This window comes from Trachurus trachurus, assembly GCF_905171665.1.
Source record: "Trachurus trachurus genome assembly, chromosome: 14".
Lineage (NCBI taxonomy): Eukaryota > Metazoa > Chordata > Actinopteri > Carangiformes > Carangidae > Trachurus > Trachurus trachurus.
The window spans coordinates 32,031,488-32,053,631 of record NC_139903.1 but is presented as its reverse complement, the minus strand read 5'-3'; the positions used below and the strand labels follow the sequence as shown (position 1 = coordinate 32,053,631).

The window sequence follows — 22,144 nt, the reverse complement described above, 5'->3', positions numbered from 1 at the left end:
TGTTCAAAAGTCTGTTCTTCATTAATCAGTAATCCCCCCCATCAACAAAGTGAAGTGTTCCTTTCAGCTCTGAATGAGCCGTTCATATCATTCATATCTCCATGGAGCGGGTAAGCTCGGTGCTGCTGCCATGTGGTGTCTCCATGTTTTTACCTTCAGTGGCAGCGTGACGGTAGGAAACCACGGAAACTCACCAGAGATTTCATGTGAATGCAGCATGAAAAATACGATTGAGTTGCTTGCGATATACAACCGCAACGCTAGATGGGAGTAGTTCCTACACAATGTACCTTTTAAAATGGCATTTTTTCAAGAAATGTATGTGTACACACAAATCCACTGAAAACAACTCCAAGCGCTGTACTACTTGCTAGACCTGTATGTAGTAATGTAATGGAAGAATGAAAACATACTTTATATAAAAAATACTAAATCTGTGCTCCCCCACCCCCCTGTATGTGTGTGGTCACATTCAGAGAAACTGTGTGACTTCAGAGCAGCAGTGGAGCTGTTGTTCTGTGTGTTGTAGAACAATCCCAGGATGCCTTCTCTTGATCAAATTTTCCTTTGTTCTATTAATAAAGTTCAATCACAAAATGAAATGATTGAGTTTATTGGTTTTATAGAAAATTAACAGACGCAGGTTCTGAGCTGGAATACCCACTGGAGGATATTTGACTGTAACTTCACTTTATTTTGTGGGAAATGCTATAATTCATTTCAGATGCATAGAACAATAAGATTTTATGTTTAAGTAGTTTCAGTGAGATCATGTGACCTCAGAAGCTCCACCCTCCTCCTGATATAAACAGTGGCTCCTCTCTGCTCTTTCTCCACCTTAGGATCACAGAGCGACCTGGAGACAACTCTACAGGTGAGATCACATTGACTTTAATCCTTTTTAGGGCCCGAACGCACCGGAGGGCCCTAAAACCCTATTGAAATCTTTTGTGCAGCTAGCCTGCTCCTGATCAGGCTAACAGCCAGGCTTAACTTATGCTGGTGTTATCAGTCAGCTGTCAGTCTGATATGAGACAAATCTGTTTTACAGTTATTTTCAGAGTCTAATCTTCACTGTGCATTAAAATAGCACAGATACAGCGTCACTCAGTGAAGAAGCCTCTTGTTATTACTTAAATTGTAACGTCATCAGATATAAAACCTATTTGAGTTAGACTGACTTGTTATTGCTATGAAGACTTTGATTGATTGATTGATTTAAGTGTTTATTTCAAATATGAAAATAATATAATAAAAAATAGAATAAGACAAAATATTTAAACATGAGATATAGAATACATAGTCGAAAAGGAGTGAGAAGAAGTAAAACGTATAAACTCCCACCCCCTCTCCTTATATATGACTAACTAAGATCCTTGTCTAAACAGATCTTATATTACGAAATCATGAATATAATTTACTTATACACACTAATTATACATACATACACAGAGGTGGGTAGTAACGCGCTACATTTACTCCGTAACATTTACCTGAGTAACTTTTTGGATAAATTGTACTTCTAAGAGTAGTTTCAATGCAGCATACTTGTTACTTTTACTTGAGTATATTACTTCGGAAGAAGCGGTACTTTTACTCCGTTACATTGAGCTTCATTCCGGTCGCTACTCGCTACTTTTTCTTATTGATCCAATGTGCAAATTGTTTGTTTTGTTTTAATGGAGACACTTCTGAGCCTCTGTCACATGACTGCGTTTCACCAATCAGATGTAGCCACTCGCGACGTTTGCCTTCTTTTAACCATCTTTTAAACCCCATACACACCTGGAGACATGTGACTCCTAGTCACATGTGGTCATGTGACTTTGGTTTCACTAGAAACCAATCATAGGACCCCCCCCCCCCCACACACACACACACACACACAGGGTCACAGACAAACACACACACCCACACAAAGAGCTTATGGACAGTTCATAGACCTTTCATAGGCCTATGTAAGTTATTGTGGCTGAATTTGTCTTCATTTATGTTACTTTGTAAAAAATGTCATTTAGGCTTTTGTCTTAGTTGTTAAATGTTGTTCTTTGGCAATATCTGGATTTTTTCATTGCTATTATATTTTTGTGTATTTGATTAGGCCTACATTTACGCACTGATCATTAAACAAACAAATCAGAGGTTACTCAGCAGTTACTCAGTACTTGAGTAGCTTTTTCACCAAGTACTTTCTACTCTTACTCAAGTAAATGTTTGAATGGCTACTTTTTTACTTTTACTTGAGTAACATTATTCTAAAGTAACTATACTCTTACTTGAGTACAATTTTTGGCTACTCTACCCACCTCTGTACATACATACAAACATACATACATACATACACATGCCCACATACAGATACATACACAAACACACGCGCACATACATACAAAAGGAAAAGAAACAACAACACAAGATAATGACCAGTATAAAAAGATAAAAAAAAAAAATAAGAACAGTAACTTCATACACTTGGTGCTACCCAACATCTTCCTCATCCCTGTACCTCTGAAAAATAGACTCTTTGTACCTCCTTTTAAACTGTTTCATGTTTGGACACTGCTTCAACTCCATAGTGAACTTGTTCCATAGTCTCACCCTGCTGACTGAAACACAAAAACCTTTCCTGTTTGTCCGAATTAACGTTAAATTAAAGTTACTTTTACCCCTTAAATTATAACTCCCCTCATGAATACTAAAACATTTTTGTATATTTGCTGGTAATAGATTATTCTCTGCATCAGCTACTGATGATGTCATGCGATCATGATTGTTTGTCTTTGGTAAGAGTGAGACAACCGCTACAATAAAAATGTCAGTACTTCCCAAAGTTAATTATTTTCTCACTATGATTCCATCTCAACCCTCACTGAATTGGTTCAAATCACTTGACTCCATCATAACAAAATTTTACTGGAAAAACAAACCACCAAGAATCAAACTCACAACTCTTCAGAAACCAAAAACACAGGGAGGTCTTGCAGCACCAAATTTCTATCATTACTATCTTGCAAATCAGTTACAATACATATATAAATGGATCCATCCCCACCAATCAGACAATACATGGCTCGATATAGAACAGACTTTTTGCAAAACCATCTCCATCTCAGATTTACCATTTCTCAGTAATTCGATTAAACACCACCAATGTTTCAAAACAACAACAATAGCAGCGACTCTGACAGCCTGGTGGGCCCATCTAAGTTCACTCCGATCTGGAACAATCCTGACCTTCGTAGCAACAAGAAACCACTTCACTTCTCCACCTGGTCAACTAAAGGGATCACCCACTTACAACACATCATTCAGAACAACACACTGGTTTCATTTACTCACCTAGTCCGGGAGTTTGGCATCAGGAGCAATCAATTTCTCGAATACCTACAACTCAAATCATCAATTCAAGCGGCACTTGATATTAAAACTATTAACCTGAATCTTCCTCCATCATGCAATGACTTAATTAACATTCAATCAGCTAAACAACTTCTCTCCAAAATATACAGAATCATCACAAACTCAGATAAAACACTCACTATTCCAACAATAAAATGGGAGACCGACCTGTTGATTGCTCCTGATGCCAACTTCTGGACTCAAATCTGCCAAAACATCTATCTTATGACAAAAAATGCAAATCTACAGTTGATACAATACAAGATTCTTCACAGGACACACTACACAGGACAGAAAATGCACAAAATGGGTTTCTCTTCAGACATTTGCACCAGTTGTACACAAAAGACACCAGACACTTATATCCACGCCATCTGGCATTGCACTCCTGTTCAACAATTTTGGCATGAGGTCACAAAGTCACTGTCACATCTCTTGGGCTGCCACATCCCACTATCTCCGTCTCTCTGCCTACTTGGCGACACATCAACAATAAATCTGATAGGACCTAATAATAAATTAATTCTCATAGCGCTAACTATCGCCAAGAAAACCATCCTCATGAACTGGAAATCCAAAAACAATATCAATACAACACACTGGAAAAACCTCCTCACTGACCACATCTCCATGGAAGATTCCAACCAACACTCAGCAATAGAACCCCTCTCCATCTGGTCTCCACTCATAAACTTCCTACAGACCTGATTTGTCATCTGTCTTTCTTTTTTTTTTATTTCTTATTATCCAATGGTATTTGCATTATTTGTTTTGCCTGAGAACCAATCACCCTCCCCCCACCAACACAAGCAAACAAACAAACAAAAAAACATTGGTCTCTGAATTATTGTTATTATTTGGTTTGAATGGGAGGGAGAAGCAGAGGGGAGAGGAGGAAGGGGAGGAGATTGAGGGAAGAAGGGGGAAGGAAGGGAGGGGAGAGAAAAGGGGGAGGGAGGGGAGGGAGAGAGGGAGGAGGAGAGGAGGGAAAAAGGGAAGATTAGCATTATGGTTATTGTTGTCACCATGGTTATATATTTTATTTTTACTTATTTTATTTTTTGTATGTTTTGTTGATTATTGCTGTCATTACTTATTTACTCATTACAATCACCCTCCCTCCACCAACGCATCACATTAAACAACATTGTTTCTTGAATTATTGATTGGTTCAAATAGGAGGGAAGAGTAGAGGGGAGAAGAGGAAGGGGAAGAGACTAAAGGTGAGGAGTGAGGGAGGGGAGGGAAGGGGAGGGGAGGGGGAAAAAAAGGGGGGAGAAAGGAGGGGGCTGGGGACAGAGAAAGGGGGAAGGAGGGGAGGGAAAAGGGGGGGAAGGAGGGGGGGGGAGGGAAAAAGGGAGAGGGAAGGAGGCAGGGGAGGGAAACAAGGGGAGGGAGGGAATGGGAAGAGGGAGGGAGGGGAGGGAAGAAGGGGGAAGGAGGGGATGGGAGGTGAGGGAGGGAAGGGGAAAAGGGTAGATCATCATTATGGTTATTGTTGTCACTATGGTTATTTATTTTGTTTATTTATTTATTTATTTGTTTTTTATCATCTTCATGTTCTATTGATTATTGTTGTTATTTTTGTTACTGTCAACCTTACCAGTGTGTAAACATGTTTTGGCATATTCACTTTGTTAATTAATGAACTATTAGTATAAATATTACTAATTCCACCATTCATATCACACATACATCTGACACTAATCCTCAACATTTACTCACTCTATCAGTTTTTTCTTTGTTTCGTTTTGTTTTGTTCTGTTTTTTCCTCTCTTTATCATTTCCTCATCTGAGGGACGGGATGGCGGTGGGCTGGACCCTAAGGGCTGGGAGGTACCTGGGGGTGGAGGTGCTGGCGGTGGCTCTGGTTTGGGACAGCTTTCTGCCAACATGTCGGCCCGATATACAATTGACCCCGCCCGTAGGGGGGGGGTCGGTTTTATAAAGAAGTCGACTTGCAATGGACCGGCCACCTCCTACGGGCCTGGTGGCGGCCCAAAGCAAGCAACAGCTAGAGGCAGAGGGAGAGAGGAGAGGGAAACATAAAGAAATAAAATGGATAAATAAATAAATAAAGAAAATTAAAGGGGAAAAAAAAAAAAAGAGGAAACAAGGAATCATACCAAATTAAACTACTGAATTTATTTCAACTGAATTAAATCGCAAAAAAAAAATAACAGGAAAACCACAGAAAACAAATTTACAATTACATTAAACTCTGTTCTCCCTCTGCTGTCCTGACTAGTCTCGCCCTAGGCCCACCCCGGGAAGTCCCGGTCCGCGGGGTGCCGGCAGGAGGCGCCTCCCCAAAGCCCTCCTTGTGTTTTCTTTTTTTTTTTTTTTTTTTTTTTTTCCTCTTCTCTCTCTCACTATTATTATTTACTACCTATTTAATTATTTATTACTATTGTTCTGCTATCTCTCCCCCCTTTCTTTTTGCCATATCTACATCAGAAATCCAACATACTTATGCTCATCACACACACGCACGCACACACACACACACACACACACACACACACACACACACACTTACACACACAACGCGTATCCTAAACAAAAACATTGTCTTTGTTATTTCAATTGTGTTATTTTACTCTTTATTTTTCATTTATTGTTTTTTTTTTTTTTTTTTTGTTATTTCATTTGATTGGTTATAGTAGTTATCACTGTGTATTGTCCTGTCCTGTGTTGCTATATATGTTTGTTTTTTCACCCGTCTTACACACTTTCACACTTGTATTGTTTATTACCTGCATTGCACTATAAATAAAGAGAAAAAAAAAAAAAAGAGTGAGACAACCTCCCTCAGATAGATTTGGTTCAAAACCCATGAAACATATTTGTATGTTTATTCAGTTACAGCTAAGTGAAACCGTTTTTCTCTGAGCGTCAAGAATCAATATAAAAACTGAAGGTGATTATAGTAAAATGATGAGCTGGAAGAAAAGAACAGGTGACGTTTGGTAAATTGAACATGTTGTTTAACATCTGTGTGACAGATGTGTAATCATGTCTCTTACATGTTTGTTACAGGTGAACAAAGCTGTGATGAAGGTTTTCTGATTTATTTCTAAAACCTTTTCCAGACATCCATCCATCACATCTGTGTGACCTTCAGCTGTCTGCATCAGGCATCACTATAGCAACACGGTGAGTAACATGAACGCAGTTATGGTTTCAACACAGATAAGGTCATGAGTCGTGAATAAAACATTGAAGACAGAGATATAAGGAATTTAATCTTCTAGGTGCAAAACCAAATTAATTGAAGATGAAAATAAAATGACAGACCATGTAAAAACTGGAAAGAAAGATTGTTTCCATCAAACACCATTAAATCTGTTTACTGTACTGCAGCTGTGTTTTGTACCAGGATACTCACCTGTTGACTCAGTGATCAGAACCAGCTTCATACTGTCAGCAAGTTTGAAGACTGGATCAATATGTTTTGATGGAAAATGTATTTATTATCTAACTCGTTGATTATTATTTCTAAGTAGGTGGACCAGTAGTGGATTTTTAAAGATAGATATAGGCCTGATAATGATAGTTTGGAGCAGGGAAAAGCTGAAAGCTGGTGAATTGACCTACTCAATTTAAAAAAAGTTGTTGTAAATGAACAAACATAGATTTTATTTGATCTGATCTGAAATGACTGTTTATAAATGTTCTTGTCCTCTGAGTGTTTCCATACATTTAACACTAATACGGATAGTTATAAGAATTATTGATCACTATAATAACAATCTTATTGATTTGGGCAGAGAACAAACTGATATCAATGTTACATCTGATGTAGTTTTATCCTGTTGATATAAGCTGTGATTCACAGACACTCAACAGAACCGCAAACATTATTCACACGCTTTAATATGTATGTCCATGTGAAGCTGTGTTACAGCGCCACCCTGTGGCCCAGAGACGATCCTACAGGTGGAGCTCCTTCCTGTTGTGACCACAGTCTCACAACATGAACAAATCTGGACTCTGCTGCTGTTTCCTACTGATTCTAAGTTTTTATTGGACAAAGTAGAAAATCCGCATTTTGACCACGAAGAATAAAAACAGCTCGTAGTTAAAGCAGAAGTAAGCGATCCGGCCGTTTTGGCTAACTTCGTTAGTTAGCAGCCCCCGCCCTCGTCATGGATCTATTGGTCCTCGTCCCTACGTCACCACATTCACGCGCAATCCCTTGGCTGCACACACAGCCCTTAATGCCGTTCTCTCTCCTCATTGGATAAAGGTTGTAGGATACAAGGAAGTAGGCTATACAATAAGTTTTCTCCTCGGCTTACAGCAGAGCAGAGTGACTGACAGACCCGTGTTTCGTACCAACCTATGTAAGTGATTGCTGTCGGAAGATATAACTATTTAAGACTTATATTAACACAAACATTCTGCTTACTTCTGCTTTAAAGTCCAAAAACAACTTGTTCTTCAGCTGTTTCTGAAGAGAAAATCCACCAAAACAAACTTGAACTGTTTCATTGTAAAAACCAAATGACAATCTGACACCGATTGTTTGTGACACAAACCTGAAACAAACAACACATTTCTTTATTCATTCAAATGAAGCGTGTATTATCCAACACACTCAGACTGAGAACCTCCTCAGCCTCAGCTCCTCAGACATTGAGTGAGGGGCAGAAAATATAAGATGTATCTTCTCCCTGCTCCCTTCCAACCATTGAATAAGAAATGTTGTTATATGCCATGATATTGTCATGAAATTGGCTTGGTTGGATTAGAAAGAAAGAAAAGAAAGAAAAAGAAAGCTTCCTTCACCTGTTTTACTGTCTGGTCTTTTCTCTGAGAGTCATGAGCTGAGAGGAAACACAGTTTACTGATGAACTGACTGAGACCAGATCAGAGCAGCTCCAGGTCTGAAAACAGCTTCACATGGAACTGGGAGTTGGTCCGGTCCTTTTTCTTCTGTCCTGTTCTTTCCTCACTGATGAACCAGTCTGTTGTTCAGCTTTCACTGATTGTTTTTAATCTGATGCAGAGACCAAAGCCCAGAAACCATCACACCTGTTTCACCTTCACCGCTTGGAGCCCTGCACCAGGAATCACCATGGCAACTTGAGTAACGCCAGTAAGCAACAACACACAGTAGTTGTGTCTCAATTCAGCGGCTGCAGCCTTTGGAAGACCCAGCCTACGTGGTCTTTGGAGGCTCCTCCGGAGGCTGCGTCAACCGTCGGTAAATGAGACGGTTTTTCCTGATTGTGTCCGAATGTAAACGTCCTAACAACGTCCTAACGTTAAACATTTGAAAGTGGCGCTTGCAACGGCTCTTCCATTCCTCCACTTCTCACCTGTACGGCCAGCGGAGCCCGGCTCGCAACGGCGGTACAGAGCACAAAGGCGCGCAAAGAATCTTGGAATACGGGAGGTGCGGTGCGTCTTCCTAGAACAGGCAAAGGAAGGCTGCATTTGTCGGCCGCATTTGGAGGAGCCTTCGAATTAAATTGAATTGGGCCAGCCTTCGCGCAGCACTGTGACGTAATTGGCCTTCAAATGCAGCCTCTGAAGGCTGCAGCCCCTGAATTGGGACATAGCTAGTGACTGAAAGTAACAGTAGGTGCGTTTCCATTACCCCTTGAAATGCGCAAAACCTAAATATCGAAATTAAAAACTGGTAATGGAAACACCTACATTTCGAAAAAACTCTCAAATATCATAACAAAGTTTTTACGCTCTCATGAGGTGGTTTTTAAGACGTATCGATACAAACGTGTATCGCAAAAGTGTAATGGAAACACTTTTTTCGCTTTTCTATACATCACCGGCGTCACCGGAGTTGTGTGTGTCCACGCTGTGTTGGTTTATGTAACTTGAGGGGACAAATACCACATGTTTATTGTCATGCATTGCTGACCTGGGCATTGTTTCTCATTAAATTAGAAAAACCTTTCCTATCATTCCCCTTTTCCGTGCATGGTTGAAGGAGACTGGCTCGCATCCAGGCTCCCGCTCCCACCTGCGCCGAAATGTCACCTTAAGTCACATAAACCAGTACGGGTGTGTGGACACAACCACCTATATTGCCTCATCACCGCTGGTGTTTAAAAGGCTCCGTTCTTTCTGCAGTCAGGTTAAAGCGTACATCCGCCGTGTTGGTAAACAAATAATCCCTCTATATCAACGGAAGCAACCGTGCTTGAGCAGCTTGGGTTCGAGGTAGTGTGAGTGCGGGCCAGCGGGGGACAGGGGAGGGGGCATTGTACAGAACAACTGGCCCTAGTGTGAGTGCGCCCTTATTTGTGGCCGCTGCCAGCGCCACACGGGCTTTGCCTTTCAGCAATCAAGCGCTGTTTTTGTCTTTGTTAAAAACAATAACAGCAACAGCTGTCGGCAGCTGAGATCGCTGTGCCGTCACCATAGAAACGCAAGACGCATTACGGCTCATTCGCAAAATACCTTTCAATGGAAACACTTGCAAATGGAAATTGCACTTTTTCGAAGTTTCAGAAATATCGCTTTTATTTTGCGAAAATCTGTAATGGAAACGCAGCTAGTGACACAATAAACAGGTGTTCTTGTCCTTGTTCTGTCCCTGATGTGAAGTCTCCTCAGTGTGTTCAGTTTCTTATCACCTTTGACCTGCAGTGTAGAGACACTCGGCCATCATTTAGGTGTGTTTGTCTCTCTGTGGTTTGAGCATTACTCTACCTTTTCTCCACAGGAAGTGTCCGGGGAGAGGGAAGTCTGGGGATCCCTGCTCCGACTGCTGCCCCCGCGACTCGACTCCGGATAAGCGGATGAAAATGGATGGATGGATGGATGGATGGATCAGTAATGTCGCAAAGAAATACAAGGACATCATCTCCAAGAGTACTTTGATCCATTCAGGATCTCCTGCTCTGTACCAACTGAGACCAAAGGAAGAGAAGATAGGAACTCTGACCAGAAAGACTGTTGGTGAGAAGAACCTGGACAAAGTGAACAAAACCATCTTATTGGTTGGTGAAACAGGAGCAGGAAAATCTACTCTGATCAACGCTCTGGTGAACTATGCCATGGGAGTGAAGTTTGAAGACAACATCTGGTTTGAGATCGTAGAGAATGAGCAGAGAAGTCAGACTGAAAGTCAGACATCAGATGTGGTCGTGTACGAGGTCTTTGGTTTTGAAGGTCAAACTCTGCCCTTCTCTCTGACCATCATTTATACTCCTGGATTTGGAGACACCAGAGGAATGGAGCAAGATGCCATCGACAGTGACAGATTATTGGACTTGTTCCGCTCAGAAGAAGGAGTTCATGAACTCAGTGCAGTGGGTCTGGTGATGAAGGCGTCAGACAATCGACTGAATGACCGACTGAAGTACATCTTCGATTCAGTGATGTCCCTGTTTGGAAACGACATGGAGAACAACATCATCGCTCTGATGACACACTCAGATGGAATAACACCTGAAAACGCTCTTGGAGCTCTTGATGCTGCAGGTATTAAATGTGCCAGAGATGAGGAGAATCAACCTGTTCACTTCCTGTTTAACAACCAACAGACGACACAGAGAACAGAGATGACACAGAGGTCTGAGAGAGCTCTAAAAAGTGCATGGGAAACTACACAAGATGAAATGGGTGAATTCACTGAGTTCCTGGAAGCAGCCACACCTCAAAAGCTGAAGACAACAGTTGAAGTGTTAAATTCCCGTATCAGACCGATGGCCTGCGTCCAGGTCAGTAACATCTCAACAAAATACAAGGACATCATCTCCAAGAGTACTTTGATCCATCCAGGATCTCCTGCTCTGTACCAACTGAGACCAAAGGAAGAGAAGATAGGAACTCTGACCAGAAAGACTGTTGGTGAGAAGAACCTGGACAAAGTGAACAAAACCATCTTATTGGTTGGTGAAACAGGAGCAGGAAAATCTACTCTGATCAATGCTCTGGTGAACTATGCCATGGGAGTGACGTTTGAAGACAACATCTGGTTTGAGATCGTAGAGAATGAGCAGAGAAGTCAGACTGAAAGTCAGACATCAGATGTGGTCGTGTACGAGGTCTTTGGTTTTGAAGGTCAAACTCTGCCCTTCTCTCTGACCATCATTTATACTCCTGGATTTGGAGACACCAGAGGAATGGAGCAAGATGCCATCGACAGTGACAGATTATTGGACTTGTTCCGCTCAGAAGAAGGAGTTCATGAACTCAGTGCAGTGGGTCTGGTGATGAAGGCGTCAGACAATCGACTGAATGACCGACTGAAGTACATCTTCGATTCAGTGATGTCCCTGTTTGGAAACGACATGGAGAACAACATCATCGCTCTGATGACACACTCAGATGGAATAACACCTGAAAACGCTCTTGGAGCTCTTGATGCTGCAGGTATTAAATGTGCCAGAGATGAGGAGAATCAACCTGTTCACTTCCTGTTTAACAACCAACAGACGACACAGAGAACAGAGATGACACAGAGGTCTGAGAGAGCTCTAAAAAGTGCATGGGAAACTACACAAGATGAAATGGGTGAATTCACTGAGTTCCTGGAAGCAGCCACACCTCAAAAGCTGAAGACAACAGTTGAAGTGTTAAATTCCCGTATCAGACCGATGGCCTGCGTCCAGGTCAGTAACATCTCAACAAAATACAAGGACATCATCTCCAAGAGTACTTTGATCCATCCAGGATCTCCTGCTCTGTACCAACTGAGACCAAAGGAAGAGAAGATAGGAACTCTGACCAGAAAGACTGTTGGTGAGAAGAACCTGGACAAAGTGAACAAAACCATCTTATTGGTTGGTGAAACAGGAGCAGGAAAATCTACTCTGATCAATGCTCTGGTGAACTATGCCATGGGAGTGACGTTTGAAGACAACATCTGGTTTGAGATCGTAGAGAATGAGCAGAGAAGTCATACTGAAAGTCAGGCATCAGATGTGATCGTGTACGAGGTCTTTGGTTTTGAAGATCAAACACTGCCCTTCTCTCTGACCATCATTTATACTCCTGGATTTGGAGACACCAGAGGAATGGAGCTAGATGCCATCGTCAGTGACAGATTATTGGACTTGTTCCGCTCAGAAGAAGGAGTTCATGAACTCAGTGCAGTGGGTCTGGTGATGAAGGCGTCAGACAATCGACTGAATGACCGACTGAAGTACATCTTCGATTCAGTGATGTCCCTGTTTGGAAACGACATGGAGAACAACATCATCGCTCTGATGACACACTCAGATGGAATAACACCTGAAAACGCTCTTGGAGCTCTTGATGCTGCAGGTATTAAATGTGCCAGAGATGAGGAGAATCAACCTGTTCACTTCCTGTTTAACAACCAACAGACGACACAGAGAACAGAGATGACACAGAGGTCTGAGAGAGCTCTAAAAAGTGCATGGGAAACTACACAAGATGAAATGGGTGAATTCACTGAGTTCCTGGAAGCAGCCACACCTCAAAAGCTGAAGACAACAGTTGAAGTGTTAAATTCCCGTATCAGACCGATGACCTGCGTCCAGGTCAGTAACATCTCAACAAAATACAAGGACATCATCTCCAAGAGTACTTTGATCCATCCAGGATCTCCTGCTCTGTACCAACTGAGACCAAAGGAAGAGAAGATAGGAACTCTGACCAGAAAGACTGTTGGTGAGAAGAACCTGGACAAAGTGAACAAAACCATCTTATTGGTTGGTGAAACAGGAGCAGGAAAATCTACTCTGATCAATGCTCTGGTGAACTATGCCATGGGAGTGACGTTTGAAGACAACATCTGGTTTGAGATCGTAGAGAATGAGCAGAGAAGTCATACTGAAAGTCAGGCATCAGATGTGATCGTGTACGAGGTCTTTGGTTTTGAAGATCAAACACTGCCCTTCTCTCTGACCATCATTTATACTCCTGGATTTGGAGACACCAGAGGAATGGAGCTAGATGCCATCGTCAGTGACAGATTATTGGACTTGTTCCGCTCAGAAGAAGGAGTTCATGAACTCAGTGCAGTGGGTCTGGTGATGAAGGCGTCAGACAATCGACTGAATGACCGACTGAAGTACATCTTCGATTCAGTGATGTCCCTGTTTGGAAACGACATGGAGAACAACATCATCGCTCTGATGACACACTCAGATGGAATAACACCTGAAAACGCTCTTGGAGCTCTTGATGCTGCAGGTATTAAATGTGCCAGAGATGAGGAGAATCAACCTGTTCACTTCCTGTTTAACAACCAACAGACGACACAGAGAACAGAGATGACACAGAGGTCTGAGAGAGCTCTAAAAAGTGCATGGGAAACTACACAAGATGAAATGGGTGAATTCACTGAGTTCCTGGAAGCAGCCACACCTCAAAAGCTGAAGACAACAGTTGAAGTGTTAAATTCCCGTATCAGACCGATGACCTGCATCCAGGTCAGTAACATCTCAACAAAATACAAGGACATCATCTCCAAGAGTACTTTGATCCATCCAGGATCTCCTGCTCTGTACCAACTGAGACCAAAGGAAGAGAAGATAGGAACTCTGACCAGAAAGACTGTTGGTGAGAAGAACCTGGACAAAGTGAACAAAACCATCTTATTGGTTGGTGAAACAGGAGCAGGAAAATCTACTCTGATCAACGCTCTGGTGAACTACGCCATGGGAGTGACGTTTGAAGACAACATCTGGTTTGAGATCGTAGAGAATGAGCAGAGAAGTCAGACTGAAAGTCAGACATCAGATGTGGTCGTGTACGAGGTCTTTGGTTTTGAAGATCAAACACTGCCCTTCTCTCTGACCATCATTTATACTCCTGGATTTGGACACACCAGAGGAATGGAGCAAGATGCCATCGACAGTGACAGATTATTGGACTTGTTCCGCTCAGAAGAAGGAGTTCATGAACTCAGTGCAGTGGGTCTGGTGATGAAGGCGTCAGACAATCGACTGAATGACCGACTGAAGTACATCTTCGATTCAGTGATGTCCCTGTTTGGAAACAACATGGAGAACAACATCATCGCTCTGATGACACACTCAGATGGAATAACACCTGAAAACGCTCTTGGAGCTCTTGATGCTGCAGGTATTAAATGTGCCAGAGATGAGGAGAATCAACCTGTTCACTTCCTGTTTAACAACCAACAGACGACACAGAGAACAGAGATGACACAGAGGTCTGAGAGAGCTCTAAAAAGTGCATGGGAAACTACACAAGATGAAATGGGTGAATTCACTGAGTTCCTGGAAGCAGCCACACCTCAAAAGCTGAAGACAACAGTTGAAGTGTTAAATTCCCGTATCAGACCGATGACCTGCGTCCAGGTCAGTAACATCTCAACAAAATACAAGGACATCATCTCCAAGAGTACTTTGATCCATCCAGGATCTCCTGCTCTGTACCAACTGAGACCAAAGGAAGAGAAGATAGGAACTCTGACCAGAAAGACTGTTGGTGAGAAGAACCTGGACAAAGTGAACAAAACCATCTTATTGGTTGGTGAAACAGGAGCAGGAAAATCTACTCTGATCAATGCTCTGGTGAACTATGCCATGGGAGTGACGTTTGAAGACAACATCTGGTTTGAGATCGTAGAGAATGAGCAGAGAAGTCATACTGAAAGTCAGGCATCAGATGTGATCGTGTACGAGGTCTTTGGTTTTGAAGATCAAACACTGCCCTTCTCTCTGACCATCATTTATACTCCTGGATTTGGAGACACCAGAGGAATGGAGCTAGATGCCATCGTCAGTGACAGATTATTGGACTTGTTCCGCTCAGAAGAAGGAGTTCATGAACTCAGTGCAGTGGGTCTGGTGATGAAGGCGTCAGACAATCGACTGAATGACCGACTGAAGTACATCTTCGATTCAGTGATGTCCCTGTTTGGAAACAACATGGAGAACAACATCATCGCTCTGATGACACACTCAGATGGAATAACACCTGAAAACGCTCTTGGAGCTCTTGATGCTGCAGGTATTAAATGTGCCAGAGATGAGGAGAATCAACCTGTTCACTTCCTGTTTAACAACCAACAGACGACACAGAGAACAGAGATGACACAGAGGTCTGAGAGAGCTCTAAAAAGTGCATGGGAAACTACACAAGATGAAATGGGTGAATTCACTGAGTTCCTGGAAGCAGCCACACCTCAAAAGCTGAAGACAACAGTTGAAGTGTTAAATTCCCGTATCAGACCGATGGCCTGCGTCCAGGTCAGTAACATCTCAACAAAATACAAGGACATCATCTCCAAGAGTACTTTGATCCATCCAGGATCTCCTGCTCTGTACCAACTGAGACCAAAGGAAGAGAAGATAGGAACTCTGACCAGAAAGACTGTTGGTGAGAAGAACCTGGACAAAGTGAACAAAACCATCTTATTGGTTGGTGAAACAGGAGCAGGAAAATCTACTCTGATCAATGCTCTGGTGAACTATGCCATGGGAGTGACGTTTGAAGACAACATCTGGTTTGAGATCGTAGAGAATGAGCAGAGAAGTCATACTGAAAGTCAGGCATCAGATGTGATCGTGTACGAGGTCTTTGGTTTTGAAGATCAAACACTGCCCTTCTCTCTGACCATCATTTATACTCCTGGATTTGGAGACACCAGAGGAATGGAGCTAGATGCCATCGTCAGTGACAGATTATTGGACTTGTTCCGCTCAGAAGAAGGAGTTCATGAACTCAGTGCAGTGGGTCTGGTGATGAAGGCGTCAGACAATCGACTGAATGACCGACTGAAGTACATCTTCGATTCAGTGATGTCCCTGTTTGGAAACAACATGGAGAACAACATCATCGCTCTGATGACACACTCAGATGGAATAACACCTGAAAACGCTCTTGGAGCTCTTGATGCTGCAGGTATTAAATGTGCCAGAGATGAGGAGAATCAACCTGTTCACTTCCTGTTTAACAACCAACAGACGACACAGACAACAGAGATGACACAGAGGTCTGAGAGAGCTCTAAAAAGTGCATGGGAAACTACACAAGATGAAATGGGTGAATTCACTGAGTTCCTGGAAGCAGCCACACCTCAAAAGCTGAAGACAACAGTTGAAGTGTTAAATTCCCGTATCAGACCGATGGCCTGCGTCCAGGTCAGTAACATCTCAACAAAATACAAGGACATCATCTCCAAGAGTACTTTGATCCATCCAGGATCTCCTGCTCTGTACCAACTGAGACCAAAGGAAGAGAAGATAGGAACTCTGACCAGAAAGACTGTTGGTGAGAAGAACCTGGACAAAGTGAACAAAACCATCTTATTGGTTGGTGAAACAGGAGCAGGAAAATCTACTCTGATCAACGCTCTGGTGAACTACGCCATGGGAGTGACGTTTGAAGACAACATCTGGTTTGAGATCGTAGAGAATGAGCAGAGAAGTCAGACTGAAAGTCAGACATCAGATGTGGTCGTGTACGAGGTCTTTGGTTTTGAAGATCAAACACTGCCCTTCTCTCTGACCATCATTTATACTCCTGGATTTGGACACACCAGAGGAATGGAGCTAGATGCCATCGTCAGTGACAGATTATTGGACTTGTTCCGCTCAGAAGAAGGAGTTCATGAACTCAGTGCAGTGGGTCTGGTGATGAAGGCGTCAGACAATCGACTGAATGACCGACTGAAGTACATCTTCGATTCAGTGATGTCCCTGTTTGGAAACAACATGGAGAACAACATCATCGCTCTGATGACACACTCAGATGGAATAACACCTGAAAACGCTCTTGGAGCTCTTGATGCTGCAGGTATTAAATGTGCCAGAGATGAGGAGAATCAACCTGTTCACTTCCTGTTTAACAACCAACAGACGACACAGAGAACAGAGATGACACAGAGGTCTGAGAGAGCTCTAAAAAGTGCATGGGAAACTACACAAGATGAAATGGGTGAATTCACTGAGTTCCTGGAAGCAGCCACACCTCAAAAGCTGAAGACAACAGTTGAAGTGTTAAATTCCCGTATCAGACCGATGGCCTGCGTCCAGGTCAGTAACATCTCAACAAAATACAAGGACATCATCTCCAAGAGTACTTTGATCCATCCAGGATCTCCTGCTCTGTACCAACTGAGACCAAAGGAAGAGAAGATAGGAACTCTGACCAGAAAGACTGTTGGTGAGAAGAACCTGGACAAAGTGAACAAAACCATCTTATTGGTTGGTGAAACAGGAGCAGGAAAATCTACTCTGATCAACGCTCTGGTGAACTACGCCATGGGAGTGACGTTTGAAGACAACATCTGGTTTGAGATCGTAGAGAATGAGCAGAGAAGTCAGACTGAAAGTCAGACATCAGATGTGGTCGTGTACGAGGTCTTTGGTTTTGAAGATCAAACACTGCCCTTCTCTCTGACCATCATTTATACTCCTGGATTTGGACACACCAGAGGAATGGAGCTAGATGCCATCGTCAGTGACAGATTATTGGACTTGTTCCGCTCAGAAGAAGGAGTTCATGAACTCAGTGCAGTGGGTCTGGTGATGAAGGCGTCAGACAATCGACTGAATGACCGACTGAAGTACATCTTCGATTCAGTGATGTCCCTGTTTGGAAACGACATGGAGAACAACATCATCGCTCTGATGACACACTCAGATGGAATAACACCTGAAAACGCTCTTGGAGCTCTTGATGCTGCAGGTATTAAATGTGCCAGAGATGAGGAGAATCAACCTGTTCACTTCCTGTTTAACAACCAACAGACGACACAGAGAACAGAGATGACACAGAGGTCTGAGAGAGCTCTAAAAAGTGCATGGGAAACTACACAAGATGAAATGGGTGAATTCACTGAGTTCCTGGAAGCAGCCACACCTCAAAAGCTGAAGACAACAGTTGAAGTGTTAAATTCCCATATCAGACCGATGGCCTGCGTCCAGGTCAGTAACATCTCAACAAAATACAAGGACATCATCTCCAAGAGTACTTTGATCCATCCAGGATCTCCTGCTCTGTACCAACTGAGACCAAAGGAAGAGAAGATAGGAACTCTGACCAGAAAGACTGTTGGTGAGAAGAACCTGGACAAAGTGAACAAAACCATCTTATTGGTTGGTGAAACAGGAGCAGGAAAATCTACTCTGATCAATGCTCTGGTGAACTATGCCATGGGAGTGACGTTTGAAGACAACATCTGGTTTGAGATCGTAGAGAATGAGCAGAGAAGTCATACTGAAAGTCAGGCATCAGATGTGATCGTGTACGAGGTCTTTGGTTTTGAAGATCAAACACTGCCCTTCTCTCTGACCATCATTTATACTCCTGGATTTGGAGACACCAGAGGAATGGAGCTAGATGCCATCGTCAGTGACAGATTATTGGACTTGTTCCGCTCAGAAGGAGTTCATGAACTCAGTGCAGTGGGTCTGGTGATGAAGGCGTCAGACAATCGACTGAATGACCGACTGAAGTACATCTTCGATTCAGTGATGTCCCTGTTTGGAAACGACATGGAGAACAACATCATCGCTCTGATGACACACTCAGATGGAATAACACCTGAAAACGCTTTCCAAGCTCTCGATGCTGCAGGTATTAAATGTGCCAGAGATGAGAAGAATCAACCTGTTCACTTCCTGTTTAACAACCAACAGACGAAACAGAGAACAGAGATGACAAAGAGGGAGGAGAGAGCTCTAAAAAATGCATGGGAAACTACACAAGATGAAATGGGTGAGTTCACTGAGTTCCTGGAAGCAGGCACACCTCAAAAGGTGAAGACAACAGTCGAAGTATTGAATTCCCGTATCAGACTTACGGCCTGTATCCAGAACCTGAAGGAGAGAATCCAACTGATTGAACTGAAACAGACAGAGATCAGACAGATTGAAGAAGCTCAGAAGAAATGTGACCTGAAGAACATCAAGTTCAAGGTCGAAGTGGATGAGCCCTACAAAGTGAAAGAGAAGATCCCTGGCGGTTGGCGGTGGTTTGGTGGTTATAATGGAGCTGTTACCTGTAACATCTGTAAAGAGAACTGTCACTACCCAGGATGCACAGTGGCTGTACGCGCTAGTCACTGTGAGGTGATGGTGGGAGGAAGCTGCACATCATGTACCAGGAAGTGTCCTGCATCAGATCATGTGAAAGAAACATGGAGGTATGTCACCAAGACAAGAAAAGTCATGAGGGTTGATCCTGCTCACCTGAAAAATCTAGAGAAGGAAATGAAAGAGCTGATGGCAGAGAAGACTCAGTGTCTTGAAGAGGCCTACCGACATGTTGTCAGACTGGATCAAATCGCCCTGAATGTTAAATCAGTGTCCACTTATGTCCACTTGGACTTCCTGATTGAGAAGATGAAGGAGAAAGGTGACACAAAGATCCAGAAACTGGAGAAGATGAAGAGTCGCATGGATGAAGCAACCAGTGCAGGAGTGCGCTCCATGTATGAAAAACTAACAACAGCTGGTAAAACAGTGAAAGAAATGATGAAGGACCTAAATGTGAGCAAATAGACAACAGGGTGATGTGATGATGACTCAGCAGCTGTGATGTTCCTGTAATAACAACAGTAACAAGTATACCTAAATGTGGTCATCTCTCTGTACTGTATGACTGAGAAACTGCCGCTGTTTCTGAATGTTGTTTTTGTTCAATCATCAATGACTTTGTAACTTTACAGTCAAATCATGAGATATAAGTCAGTTGTGTGAATTGATAATAATCATGTCCTCATTGTTTATCATTCACTATTAATTATCTATCTTATACATTTCTTTGCTGTTTTCTGCTACTGCAACCCTGTAAATTTGCGATTGTGGGATGAATAAAGGATTATCTTATTTTATCGACGTATTGTAGATAATCCACATGAAATTACAATATTGAAGTTGTTGTGAAACTAAATAGAAACTCAATATAAAGGAGGTTAGCCTGGAGGAGCTGAAGTCTCTTTCCTGTGTGTTTGTTCTAGTGTTGAAAATATTTACAGTGTGGACGACAGCAGGATGTGTGTGAGGAGGAAGAAGAAGTCTGAAGCTGAGAGAAAGTCTTTACCACATGTTGACACGAGTCCTGTGTTAGTGACGTTGGTGTGTTAAGTTTCTGTAGAGCTGATGGAGAGGCGTCCTCTCCTCTGTGTAATGCTGATGATAACTCCTGATTCTATTCAATAAATATCTATCAATGATGAACATTGTGTCTGTTGGTGTTTGACTCCCAGCTCCCATCTACACCAGACAAGAACTGATTAAATACAGGGGTGCAAACTCATCAGGGGTAAAAAAGGTGACCAGATACCGACCCCCTAGGGGGGTCCGGGGGCATGCTCCCCCGGGGAATTAAAAAAAAAAAAAAAAACTTTAAAGGTGAATTTACAGTCAATTTTAGCATGAGACTAGGGTCCATATTTACTCAGGTTTGCACAGCTTTTGCTCCTGTTAAACCTGCACAATCTGTCTCTCTGTGTTTGGTTTTAAAATATGTGAAGGGGGTCTTCAGCCTGTGCAGGTTTAGCATGAGCAAAAGCTGTGCAAAACTTGGAGAATCTGTCCCTTGATGTCCATCAGATGAACCTTGCAAACCTTGCCTTCAAACTAAATAAAATTTAATACAGACTGATTGGTTCATTGTGAAACATTTATTTATTGATGTAAATGTGTTTTCTGTACGTAGGCTATGCTCCTAGGCAGCGCTGCTCTTTCTGTCCAATAACACACATGAAGCTTAAAAATGCCATAGGCTACATAAAACATATTAAAGCAGAAGTAAGTGATCCGGTCGTTTTGGCTAATGCTGCGTTCCAGGCAGGCTTTTGAAACCGTAAATTACAGCTTCAAGTCACAACCATAGACTGTAAAAGGTCACAACTTACGACTTTGTAGCGTTCCAGGCAACCCACTCGTGTTTCTCCGACCTGTTTTACCGGTGAAAGTCACTATAACGGCCACTCGTAACTTTCGACCCGTGAACTCGTACCAGATCGAACTGGTACGACTTCACAGGTCGGAAAAACACGAGTTACGAGTTGCCTTGAACGCAACATAACAGTCCTCGTCCCTACGTCACCACATTCACGGCATCCCTTGGCTGCACACACAGCCCTGCATGCCGTTCTCTCTCCTCATTGGATAAAAACTGTAGGATACGATAAATGTTTTCTCCTCGGCTCAGAGCAGATAGAGTGACTGACAGACCCGTGTTTCAGACCAAACACTCTATGTAAGTGATTGCTGTCGGAAGATATAACTATTTAAGACTTATATTAACACAAATATATCGCTTACTTCTGCTTTAAGCGGCAATATGTATTTAAAAGATGTTCAAACAAACGGTTCGGTTCACGGTTTTGTGGTCATGGTTTTCGGTTCGGTTTCGTATACTTTGATCGTTGGGAAAATCAATCATGTCTTGTATATTCAGGTTAAAACTTAAAGAATGAGGCAGTCTGACTTCTGATCCATCATTGTGACAGTCTGAGGTTAAAAGTAAGTGAGATTCTGGCTGCAAGAGAGGAGACATTGATAGTTCCAACATGTTTTAATTTATTGGGCAAAGAAAGTTATCTAACAAATGCTAAAAACAATTAGATATTCACTGAAATATATAACCTATATTTATTAATTGTGGTTCTTACAAAAAATATATCTTATAAAATATAAAAGCTAAAATGTCTCTTAACCCTTGTGCTGCCCTCCAGGGTCAGAAAGACCCGAGAGTTTAGAAAGGAGCCCACCCCCCCCAGAGCCTCAACCAAACATCTCCTTCCCGTTGTCCCGGTGGGTCAGAAAAGCCCATCCTGAACAGTTTTACCCCAGTGTACCGCCCTAGAGGGTCA

At 42.5% G+C, this 22,144-nt stretch overlaps 1 protein-coding gene and 1 long non-coding RNA gene across 2 annotated transcripts; both read left to right on the top strand.

The window, feature by feature from the left end:
• The first annotated feature begins 841 nt into the window (after nt 1-841).
• On the top strand, nt 842-8,487 carry LOC310997594. The gene is made up of 3 exons (XR_014595946.1): nt 842-874; nt 6,492-6,555; nt 8,411-8,487. It is a non-coding gene; the product is annotated as an uncharacterized lncRNA (long non-coding RNA).
• Nucleotides 8,488-10,175: 1,688 nt separating this feature from the next.
• Nucleotides 10,176-22,137, top strand: LOC310996603 (uncharacterized protein; the record flags this gene model as incomplete). The annotated part of the gene is made up of 3 exons (XM_083986025.1): nt 10,176-17,351; nt 19,137-19,776; nt 22,007-22,137. 3 exons carry the CDS (start codon nt 10,176-10,178, stop codon nt 22,135-22,137), a joined length of 7,947 nt encoding a protein of 2,648 aa, XP_083842151.1.
• Nucleotides 22,138-22,144: the final 7 nt, after the last annotated feature.